Below are 12,978 nucleotides of genomic sequence, written 5' to 3'. Positions count from 1 at the left end.
AAATTAATTTCTACTCATCGGTCATAGCTTATTGTACAAGTAATTTCACTTTTACTTGGAAATATACTATTTTTTTCAACTTCGTAGAATATTATTACCTTTTGAAATACTAATTAAAGTGTAAAAGCATGAAAGTAATGTTTACATATAATTAATATTTATATTTTCTTTTCTGAAGAATTACCTAAAGAATTTAAGAAACAATGTATCAATTATTATTAATTAAATCTTTGAATGAATTTTAGTCAACCGTATTATATATTCTTGGTAATTAAACTACGAAGTTTACATACGACTACTTTGATCTAGTGAAGCATATAATTTTAATAATCAATTAGCTTATAAACATATTTATTTATTGAATAAGTGTACATCATTGCATGATATAATACTTTATTTTTATTCTATTTGTATTGTTACATGAGTATTGATATCATGTCAGATATGAACACGATAATTAAGTATCACACATAAATACATCACAATACTAAAATGTACATAGGAGGGTCAATATTTTTTTGAATAATTATATTGATCTTCTCACCTCTGTCCCCCCATTTAACCCCGCACTCTCTCTCTCCAAATTAACTCCCTAAACTGCCTTTTATCTCCGCATTAATTCCTCTAAGAATTTCCATTTATCTCCGCATTAATTACTGCCCTTTAATAACAATCCCCGCATTAATTAACAATCCCCACATTAATTATACTGTCCTCTAATAACAATCCCCGCATTAATTATACTATCCTTTAATAACAATTCCCGCTAATAAATATTTATCAGTTTATTGATGTTCAAGAAAGTATTTATCATTGTTCTGACAAGTATTTATCCTTATGTCTGAGAAGTATTTATCATTGTCCCTGACATGATAATACTTTGATTTGATTAAACATTACTTATTGACAAGTTCAAGAACAAAGTTCAAGAAAGTATTTATCGTTGTTCTGACAAGTATTTACGATTATATATGGAAAGTATTTATCATTGTCACAGATGTTTTACTGTAAGTTGCAATTATGTCTGAGAAGTATTTATCCATGTAACATAAAGTATTTATTCATGTAACATAAAGTATTTATCATTATGTCTGAGAAATATTTATAATTGATATTTTACTGAAAGTTGCAATTATGTATGATAAGTATTTATCCATGTAACATATAGTATTTATCAATGTATCCTAAAGTATTTATCCTTATGTCTAAGAAGTATTTATCATTCATATTGTACTGAAAGTTGCAATTATATCTGATAAGTTTTTATCCATGTAACATAAAGTATTTATCAATGTATTATAAAGTATTTATCCTTATGTCTGAGAAGTATTTATCATTGGGTGAGGGGATAGTTTATTTAATGGTCCCCAGTTGTGCGGAGACAATCCAGGAAAAAAAGGAAAATTTGTGCAAGGATAAATGACAAGTATTTATGAGGGGATTGTTTATTTAATGGTCCCCAGTTGTGCGGGGATGATTAAAAAAAAAGGAAATTTTGTGCGAGGACAACTAATGGATTGATTTATTCTTTCCTAAATAGAGATCATTGCATAGGGATTAACACTTTGCAAATTCACGATAAATACTTTGATGCTTCAAGTTAAATACTAACAGTTTCTGCGGAGTATTAATTATTGAGCGGCCCCCCCATGATATTTTTGGCAGTTTGTGCGGGGTTTTTTGCGGGGATAGACCTGCGGGGATTGTTATCAGGATCCTATTTTTTTTTTATAATTCATTAATACATAATACATATTCAGTGACGGTTGTGAGTTCATTAGTGATAATACCGACACTTAAGAATAACATTTATGGAAGTTTGACAACCAATTAACAATGTCACTTCTATGCAATAAAACCAGGTATGTTTTATATGGTAGGCAAAAAAGGAATGGAATCAAAACTCTTATTTAATTATATTTTTCTTATCAAGGTATGTGTTCTTCTACGCAATAAAGACATGCAACAGATGGAAACTGACACTTATAAGTTGTAAGTGATGATTTCTTTGCATTAGGATTGAACAAGGCATGAGAAAAGCCAACTACTACAGCTTCAAGAAAGTGACCATTAAAATGATCTATTCTTGCTAGACACAAACACAAACTCTCTCAGTCTCTTTCTCTTCTCTCTTTCTTTGTGAGTGTGTTTTTTTTAATCGCTCTTCTCTCTCTCACGAGACACTATGACTGTAGATACAGTACACTTTATTCAGAGATAAAGTAAATAAAACCATAGAATACCGTACTCTCCTTCTGTATATCACCTGTCCTATTTGCAAAATGGAAAAAAAAAAAGGGGAAAAAAATTGCTTAAATTTATGTATAAAAAAAAAAGTTCTAGCGCTCCTTTTATATTTTTTCATGGTATTAATCTCTGCTCAGTTGTTTATAGCTTGCTTGCCGACACCTTTCTTGGTTATCATTCCTCTAAAGAAATAAAGAAAAGTATACAATTTCTTACTGACACTTAGTTATAAAGTTTGACCCATTATATAAATACACCATAGCACTAGATAATTTGTGAATGAATGAAATAGAAATTAAATTAACAAGTCTAATGAATTCTTTTAATTTATATATACAAATAAGATGTCTTCACATAATTTCACTAATTAATGATATCAAGGCAAACAATCAATAAATCATAGCAGGTGGTAATTAATGTCGGTGGGAGTGCAAATAATTTTTCAATACAATATAAATTAACAAGCAAATTCCAAGATTCTAGCCAAATGATTACATCAAGGAGAAATACAAACAACTACCTATGATTAATGTTTGTGTTTATATCCTAATTAGACAAGTTTCATGCCTGATCAGGGATCCTTTCAGCTTGTAGAATATATAAAATGATATCATCTGATATGATATACCAAGTCTCCTACACCTCTCAATTATTATTTCAAGATGCATAAGGAGAGAGAAGCATTTGATGATCTTTGTTCTCTACGTCGCTATAATAGAAACTGTTGAGCATACAACCTGCGATAATTAATTAGTTAACTGTATATATAAAGCAATAAATAACTAAAATATCATATGATCATGATCACCATTATCATCTCCAATGGCACCATCATCTCCATCCTCTCCGTCTTCATCCTCATCATCGCCATCGCCATCAGCGTAACAATCAACATCATCTCTCATCACATTATCACCAACAATCATTGACTCAATCATATGTGGTGCATGGCCATCTCCGAATGACCGGACATGATCCTTCAACGATCTCTTGTGCCTGAAATCCGAGCCGCAAATGCAGAACCATAAACGACCACAATTTTTCTCGTGAGTACGCCAATCTCCACGCACTGCAAATGGCTTGGCACAACGCCTACATGCAAAAGGCCTCGGACAATGCTTACGTTTATAGTGTGTTTGAAGTGTGCGAAAATCCTTGAGTGGTCGTGCACGTGGGTGATCGATGTTATTTCTGCAACCTTCGGCACAACAGTAACATGGTAACCGCATAAGTGATGGTGAAAGTGCTGTTGGAGCAACGACCGGGCCTGGCCGGGTTTGACCTCGTAGTGAATCGGAGCCTTTTCGATATTGTGATCCATGCCCCCACATGTGCATCTGCATGAGCAAGAGGAAAGGTAAATATTATTTATAGTTCACATATTGTTACCTATCTTCATTTGATCATTGAGAAAATATTAAATGTATATGTTTCTGTTGTTTATTTTCACTTTTGACAAATATAAAATACTGTAATGTGTAGTTATTATTTGTGAACATGGAATAGAGAGTTGTATATATAATTGTCCATGTAATATTACAAGGAGCATGTACTGTAAATCAAGTTAAACAATAGTGTAGATTTAAAGGTTAAAATACCACCTGTTTATGTGAAAAATGATCATCTCTTTTCGGATTCTTATTGTAAGGAAATATATAGCAATAAGAGTAAGCACTGTAAAAAAGGATCTACATTTGTTCTAGTAAAATATATAACATATGGAAACCATCCTGTATATATGTGTTAACTGATTAAACTCATATATACAAGAGGAAGAAATTAAACCATGAGTAATTAAGCAAATTAATATACATATATCACACATGTTTTTGCCTAATTTTATTTTAAAAAACAACGTTTATTTATGAACAAACAAATGAATACCTGCATATTGTTGAAGCGATTGAACGTCTTATGGCAAACTGTGCATGAAAACTGTGTGGTGCCTACAAGGATCTCAGCAGGAGAAGGTATCCAGTACTGGCTTGGAACATGGTTGCCATTGCCAGGTGCAACTGCCGCTTGGTTCTCACCATTCGTAGAATCAACACCAGGTGGTGCAATTGATAGTGCAATTGTTAGGTCAGAAGGCTCAGAAGGAAAAGAAAAGGAAGAAGCCGAGACAGAAGCGGACGCACTAGAAGAAGAAAAGCAAGGAGAGGTGTAAGAAAAATTAGGGTTTTGGTGGCCAGGTGGCCAAAGTGTGAGAAGTAGCATGGATTGATCTTCTTCCTCTTCATGGTTTTTGTGAAATTGCATTGTTAGGTTCGGAGGATATATATTAGGGTTAAGAGATTTTTGGGGGAAATGATTAGAGGAGAGAGATGAAGAGTTGGTTACAAATATCTTGGTAAGGTCTGTTTGTATATATAGATGTAGAAAGAGAAAGAGTAAGGGAGTGGAATGAAATCAATGATTAATTGGTGGATGGATTTAGTATGGATCAAATTGTAAAAAGCAACTGAAAAGCAAAATGCATGGGTTAGAGGGATGGGTTGCATGGGTTATACGAGATAAAAATATATAAATTACATATATCTAGTTCCATATTTGTACCATGATTCACTAGGTATTATTGTACATATAGTTGATTAATTGTTTATTATTAAACATTAAATTAAGAATTAATTTTTATATATAATAAATGCCAAAAGAAATGAATGGATGTTATTTTCAATAATTCATTGAAACCGAGTTTTATTACTTGAGAAAGTGTATATATATTGTTCCATATATATACCTTTTTATTATTAGCGTAAATGTTTGATGAGGTTGAATATATATATAAATTTATTTTAGTTTCTCTTCTAGTACATTTATATCTTGATGAGATTAAAACAGGGATATATAATATGTAATTAAATAGTAGGAAACTAGTTAACTAGGAATTATAGGATGCAATGATCGGTATTTACGGTATTAAAAAAAAAAAGAAGATGAACTCCCACCTTGCATAATCTAGTCACAAATTCAATATTTTAGTAAATAAAACCGTGACAATCACCATATATCTTGGATAAAAAGAAGATTAGTCGCTTTTATTAATTAATTTCTAATATACAACAACTTAAAATTTAGATATATATCGGACAGTGTTATTAATTAACTAAATTCAACTGGGCCATGGCAAGTTATTAATTTAAGATTCAAATCAGAATTGGAATTAATTGGAATTATTTTATTGCATAACTAAACTGGAGAACTTAGTTCCAAAAGAAATTTCATTACCAGAGAGCAATAGGTTGGTCATAAACCTATATAAACCTAAAAATCATGGTATTTTGGAGGGTTCTGATAGGAGAGGAGAGACACAAGCCCAGCAAAGGAAAGCATGTGGGACCCATTATAGAAACTGGGCCCACAACATGCAGTGGCATGCTGGTGCACGAATTCCGAGGCACATAAATAAATAAATAATTAAATAAAATGTGCTTATGTTAATAAGGTTTCATCTTCTCCACCACATATATCATGCATATATATCACTTCTCTTGTAATTGATTGATCAAGTTTTCCTTTTCTGGATATATTCACTGCTGCCTTTAGACTTGTCCAGTTTTAGCTAAGTTGGTTTCTTTTATTAATTCCTTGAGAAATTAAATATTTCTTTAATTTCTAGACTGGGCCCACCATTATGGTTGGTTTATTATGTACTGAGAACTGAGAACTGAAAACTTAGTTAGGTTTTAATTTGGAGGTTGGGGTTGAGTACTGATTCCTATAGAAGCAGCATTCACTCATCTCCTTTTTTTCCTTCTCTCAAATAGTACAAACATCACTTGTGACACAAGTCAATGGGTATCAGATCAAATTCAGTCCGACGTCAGGAAACCGTTAGATCTTGGTTGAGATTAATTCGCACATCCGGTTTAAATTCACTAATGATTTACAATTTTAATTTTACACACGAATATCAACACAGAGAAAATAGTTCAGAATGTGCATTGGACTGAATTTGGTCCGATGCCCATCAGATGTATCATGTGATCTGATAGCGAGATCAGACGGTCAAGATCGATCTGCCTACAATGCTTCAACAAATGAAGTTCAAGTAATAAGATTAATTGATATTTATCCGCTTTGAATAACAATCTAACTGAGTTGATACACATAAGTAATAAGATCTCACAAAACATACATTTCCGCTTTGTAAATTATCCTTTTTATTTTTATTTTTCAGAAGCTGAAACAAAATATGTACCTTTACCTTAAAATATTTCAACAAAATGGCTTAATTTGTGAGTATGAAACTTTATTCTTACCCTACTTTTCCATGTCATTATCAAAATTGAAAACTTGTAACTATAAAAGAAACAAATGAAAGAGAGATGTTAATAGACTTCACTATTTAATTAGGAGTTGGGCCTAACAATGTGAAACCAGGCAAGGCCCAATAATAACATAAAATTCCCTACACTTCTCAATTGAATAAATTGATATCGGATCCGTCCGACCAAATCCACCCAATTATATTATTTTTTTTCCATAAATAAACCCTATAAAATTAGTGCCCTCTTCCTGTTCAATGATTTTCCACCGGCTTGCATTAATTAATCATTAACCTTCATATAGTACCGTGTATATTTTGATATTGCATTAATTTTGTTTTTATTCTATATATATAATTTTGCCTTAATTAATGGTTTTACATTTATCCTTTGTTTGATACTTTGATACTTTTTTAAGGGGGGATTCTATGTATCTCCTCAAAAGTTTTATATAATATTAGGAATTTCTTTTTTCAAAATCAGTAGTTACATAATGTATGGGTAAAAAATTTAGTGCATGGGAAGTTATTTGCATCACAAAGGGTGGATGTAAGATTTTTGTCGGAGGTGGCAAAAAATAGCGAATTGGATTTAAACCCATTAACTAATTTGGTACTAGATAAAAAAATAATTTTTTAACTTATAATTTTCAATACTTACTCTAACTTATAATTTCTTATTCTCTAACTTTTAATTCTAATTACCAATCATAAATTCAAGAAATTTATTTTAATTGTAATTATAAACTAAATCCGAATTACAAATCAGCATTTCAGAGGGGAGCAAAAAAAATTTCAGAAGAGGACAAAGTTGACCGTGACTGATAGATTTTAATTTAAATTCAAACTCCGGGGGCAGTTGCCTCATGCAAATGAGGGTCATTTGCAGATGCCCTGGAACTGCTTTTAGAAGAGATGCATGAGCTCATAAACCACAAAGTAGTTAAAATTAGGATCAGATTATCTAATTAAATTAGGAGACAGCTGAGAGGAAATTACATGGTGGTCATAAATCAAAGTTGGTTGTACTAAAGAGCTGAGTCTCATAAAAAAATCATATTGATTTATACATCCATTAGCATTAGCTTTGCATGATAACAAATTAAGCTACCTCTTGATTTTGACCTCTCTAACTACCTTAACATTGCCATGGCAGCAGCCTACTTCATATATTTTATTATATTTAGTGGGTCAATATTCTCTGCATGTTTTTTTTTTCTTGTTGAGATAATAAAACCCAAATTGAATTTGTGGTGGAAGTCACCATTTCTGTCTTTGGTCAAACCTTCAAATATAATATGGAAAAGATTGGTTTACAGGCATTTGGTAAGTTAATTCTTAAGCAAGGTATTATATTGGTAATTTAGTGTGGACAAACACCAGAAATAAATTTAACCTTGAAATCGTTAGCATGATAAAATGATATATATAGTAAAGTAGTGTACTGTATATTTATTTGAATTATAATTATTTGAGTTTTTATACACCTTAATAATTATGTAATAACTATTTTTGTTTTAAAGCATAAATATAAAAATAGAACTAGGGTGTTCTTAAGCGCACCAAGTATTTTGGTGAGCTTAGCTCCAAAATTTACCTGAAGATTTCAAATAACAAATTCAAATTGCTGAAACCGATCTATTTCATGTGATGTGTTTACATAACAAAGTAATAATTTTTTTTTATTTATGTTAGTATTAAACAATCGGTCAAAAAAAGAAGATTTATGAGTTTTTTGTAATAACTAATTAATAGCTTGCAATTGGTTAATTAAATTGATAACATATTATAATATTTTTAAAATTAAACAAGTATAAATATGAATGGTTCACATACTAGGAGACTACTATAATACGTACATCTAATATCATATTCGATAAAAAGTCGATCCGAACTTTTCAACATAATCATCATATTAAACTTTGCTTGGAGACAACATGTTTATTTTTTGAAAATTTTTACTTTTTCCTTAGAATTTTTTAAAATTACTATTTTTCAGAAAAATTCTGGACCATCGAAAAACAGTGACATTCAAAAATTCTAAAAAATAGTAAACAATTTCCAAAATATGTAAATTTGGTCTCCCAGCACAATTTAATATGGAGATTAAGTTGAACGGTTCGGATTGACTGTTTGAACTTTGAAATCACAAAATATGAGCATCAAGTAAAATACGTCATTTACTTCATGAAGCACAATAGCCCAACTAATGAAGTCAAGCGATTGTTTTACTTCATACTCATATTTTACAATTTTATATTTTTTTTTACTTTTTTTTTAGAATTTTTGAAAATCATTGTTTTCCATAAAATTGTGGACCATCAAATATCAGTGATTTTCAAAAATTTGAATAAAATAGTAAAAAAAAATTCAATAATTGTAATATTTCTTCAAGCACAAGACCTTCATTTTTCTTAAACAAGCTACAAATTTTTTATACTTTTAATAAAGAGTAAAATGAATATTTTATAAATTTAAAATGAGTTTTAATATAAAAGACAATAAAATGAATAAATTTGTAAGTTTTGGAGGTTTAAAGGGGGAATGCATAATTTTGAAGTTTAAAAGGAACACATAATTTTGTAATTTTTGAAGGGTATACATACGTGAAATTCCCCCTAAATTTAAACGGACCCGTAAATCTAAACTATCTATACTAATTTTGATATGAATTGAACAATTTAGATCCGACTTTGAATAAGATGTTGTCCAATATCTTTTGACAAAAAAAAGACTCAAAAAGAAATATAATATTAAGTTGGGTAAACAAGATTCAGTTGGATTTGCTCGGTCTGAATCCGAATTCAAATTATTCAATTCAGAAGTATAATGATTTTATTATTATTATTGGGCCTTGTCTCTTTCACATTATTAGGCCCAACTCCTAATTAAATAGTAAATTCTATTAACATCTCTCTTTCACTTTTTTTCTTTTATAATTTGAAGTTTTAAATTTTCATAATGACATAGAATGATAGAAAGGAGTAAGAATAAAGCTTAAGGAATTCACAAAGACATTTTGTTGAATATCTGAAGATAAAGATATACATATTTTGTTTTAGCTTTTTTTGTTAAAAAAAAAGAATAAATTGCTAAGCGGAAATGTATGTTTTGCGAGTGCTTATTATATAATTAATTATGTTAATCACACGATCGTCCTTGATTGATTAAAATGTCACAGTAAGGATCAAGATGTATCCGACAGACATCAGATCAAATTCAGTTTAATGCACAGTATGTACCATTTGTTCTACAATGAGATTCGTGTTTAAAATCATTTTTTTTTTTTTTTTGATAAAAGTGGGTAACTCCCACCTGTTTCATATAGAAACCAATAGTAGTTCATACAATAATCGATAGAACAGAATTCTATCGTCCAAAAAGAAATAGCTAGATTACAGCAATAAAGCCTACAACAAAGCAGAACAGAACAGTACTTAGCTAGCAATCAACAACAAAATATAACAACATAACAACAGACCATATATCAAAGTAGTGGTTTAATGGGCGGGCGGGTACGGGTACCCCGGGTATACCCGGGTACGGGTACGGGTACGTCTCGGGTACGGGTATGACGGGTACTAGGGTATACGGGTACGGGTATGTCGGGTATTTTTTTTCAAAAAGCATACCCTACCCGTCCTATACCCGTACCCGTTGTACCCTTGACGGGTAGGGCGGGTATGGGTATTTTTTTTTTCTTTGCTGTTTTTTTTCTGGTTTTTTTTGTTTCAGTTTTTTTGTTGGTTTTTTTTTTTGTTGTTTTTTTTTTGCTGTTTTTTTGCTGGTTTTTTTTTTCGTTTTTTTTTCATTTTTTTTCCGTTTTTTTCCTGATATTTTTTTTTTCTGTTTTTGTTATGTGTTTTTTTTATTTTAAAACAATAAAATATAAATAAAAAACAGAAATTAAAACAGAATTTTAGAAACATAAATTAATAAACTGAAATTAAAAACTGAATTTTAAAAACAGAAATTAAAAAACAGATTTTTAAAAATAGAAATTAAGGGTTTGAGGGGAAATTTGAATTTGGGGTTTGAATTTGGGTCGGGTATAAGGGTACGGGTACGGGTAAGGGTAGACGGGTAGGGTAAAGTCGGGTACGAGTAAGGTCGGGTACGGGTATGGTCGGGTAGGGTATAGTCGGGTATGGGTCCAAAAAACCCCGTCCGGTCCGGTTTTTGCCTCTACCCGCGTATCCGCGTACCCGACCCATACCCGGGCTCGGGCACGGGTACCCCGGGCAGCGGGCACGGACGGGCAGGGTAAGGTATACCCGACCCGGGTATTATTAATACACTATATCAAAGTAGGCTAATATTTTTCAAATACTAAGCATAAGTACTGACACACACACATACTAAGCATAAGTACTGACACGCAAATTAATTTGATACCCATTGAATCCCCATCGCTCATGTCATAGTGATATCATGTTTGTACTAGTTGAGAGGACAGAGATGAGTGAATGCTGCTTCTATAGGAATCAGTACTCAACCCCAACCTCCAAAAACCTCACCTAGTTTTCAGTTCTCAGTCCATAATAAACCAACCATAATGGTGGGCCCAGGCTAGAAAATAAATTTTTTAATTTCTCAAAGAATAAATAAAAGAAGCCCAACTTGGCTAAAGCCAGGCAAGAATAAAGGCAGCAGTGAATATATCCAGAAAAGGAAAACTTGATCAATCAATTACCAGAGAGATGATATATGCATGATATATGTGGTGGAGAAGATGAAGCCTTATTAACATAAACATATATATTTTTTTTATTTATGTGCCTCGGAAGTCGTGCACCAGCATGCCACTGCATGTTGTGGGTCCAGTTTCTATATTGGGTCCCACATGCTTTCCTTTGTTGGGCTTGTGTCTCTCCTCTCCTATCAGAACCCTCCAAATACCATGATTTTAGGTTTTAGGTTTATGACTAACCTATTGCTCTGGCATATCTTCCCTGGTATCTTCTGTAATGATTTTTTTTTTTTGAAACTAAGCTCTCCAGTTACTTATGCAATAAAATATTTCCAATTCCAATTTTTGTTTTGAATCTTAAATTAATATAACATGCTTGCCATATATACTTGATTAAATAGTTTGGTCAATCTAGTATAACATTGTTTAATAAAAAAAAATACTTTGTTCTATATTTAAAACAAAACTAGTGATCTGTTCTAATTTTCTGCTTTTTATCCAATATATTGTGATTGTCCCGGCTTTATTTACTGAAATATTGAATTTGTGACTACATTAATATGCAAGGTAAGAGTTCATCTTTAATTTTTTACCATACCGATCATTGCATCGTGTAATAATTCCAAGTTATATTTGTTTCCTACTATTTAATTACAAAAGATGCAGCCATGTTTAATTTAGGAAGACGGGCAAAAATATATTTACATGTATATTCAACCGCACCAAACATCTAAGCGCCACCTGGCCACCAAAACCCTAATTATTTTTACTCCTCTTTGCAAATGTGAAACATGTTGCCATTATGTGTTGAATATATTTTTATTTATGGTTAATTAACCATTCCAACATCCCAAAAAGTGTTACAAATTAAAGATGAATGCCTATAGAAATTCTCTATGTAACATACAACCAAACTTATAAAAGCCCGGACATATATATATACTAGTATCATGCTCGTGCGTTGCAACGGGAACATATTATAAGAAAAAAAATATCAATGAAAATAATAATTATCCAAAAATTAAGACACATGTTAATAGAAAATTTATATAATTCTATATTTTTAATTAACTTTAATCGTGATCTCTGATAACAATTTGATAATGTGATGATTTTTTATTTTAAGTACTAATGATATCAAATAATAGCTTGATTCGAATCTAATATCAAATATCGTACAACAATTCAATATCGACATATAATATGATATCAAAAAACATAAATAAAAGTGTTATCGTGTGAATGTATAAGATACACACACACACACATATTATAAGAGAAATATATATTCACATACACGTTCCAATATATATTCTTATTTGTTTCCAATTTAGAATATATATATATATATACACACACATTGATATATTGTATATTGGAATTATATTCTAAATTGCCCAAAGAAAAAAAAAAGGAAAAAAAAATTGATTTCCATTGTGATCCATATAGAAACAAAGAAATAAGAAAATGGAAGGTAGAGTCTTCTCAATTGAAGAGGAGAAATATGGAAACAAAGAAATAAGTAAACATAGAAATATATCGCTAAATTTCAGAGTCTGTTCAATTTTAATTGTAACGTATCGTGTGGCAGCACATGCGGTGAGTATGTTTTTAACTAAATTTAGACTTCTATACATAAAACATATACATTTAATTAAAAGAAGACAAATTATGTAATTGGAGGGCTAAGATCAAATTTGAAATTTCATCTTTCAATCGTAGTCGTTGGCGAATCGGACACCCAACGTGCTTAATAATAGAATGAAGATATCTA

At 31.0% G+C, this 12,978-nt stretch overlaps 1 protein-coding gene across 1 annotated transcript; it reads right to left on the bottom strand.

Moving 5' to 3' along the window:
* Nucleotides 1-2,676: 2,676 nt before the first annotated feature.
* On the bottom strand, nt 2,677-4,563 carry LOC144549150 (zinc finger protein WIP6-like). The gene is made up of 2 exons (XM_078297888.1): nt 4,132-4,563; nt 2,677-3,584 (listed from the first exon to the last, which is right to left on the bottom strand). Exons 1-2 carry the CDS (start codon nt 4,504-4,506, stop codon nt 3,030-3,032), a joined length of 930 nt encoding a protein of 309 aa, XP_078154014.1. The 5' UTR covers nt 4,507-4,563; the 3' UTR covers nt 2,677-3,029.
* Nucleotides 4,564-12,978: the final 8,415 nt, after the last annotated feature.

The sequence above is a fragment of the Carex rostrata genome, chromosome 34 (genome assembly GCF_964058835.1).
Source record: "Carex rostrata chromosome 34, lpCarRost1.2, whole genome shotgun sequence".
NCBI classification, from domain to species: domain Eukaryota; kingdom Viridiplantae; phylum Streptophyta; class Magnoliopsida; order Poales; family Cyperaceae; genus Carex; species Carex rostrata.
This window is presented reverse-complemented; position numbering and strand designations above follow the sequence as displayed.

Bases quoted from the DNA above. Each gene is read 5' to 3' on its own strand.
- LOC144549150 (XM_078297888.1), bottom strand. From the start codon at position 4,506: ATGCAATTTCACAAAAACCATGAAGAGGAAGAAGATCAATCCATGCTA. The intron at 3,585-4,131 runs GTATTCATTTGT...TTGCTCATGCAG, and splicing joins ATCGCTTCAACAATATGCAG to ATGCACATGTGGGGGCATGG.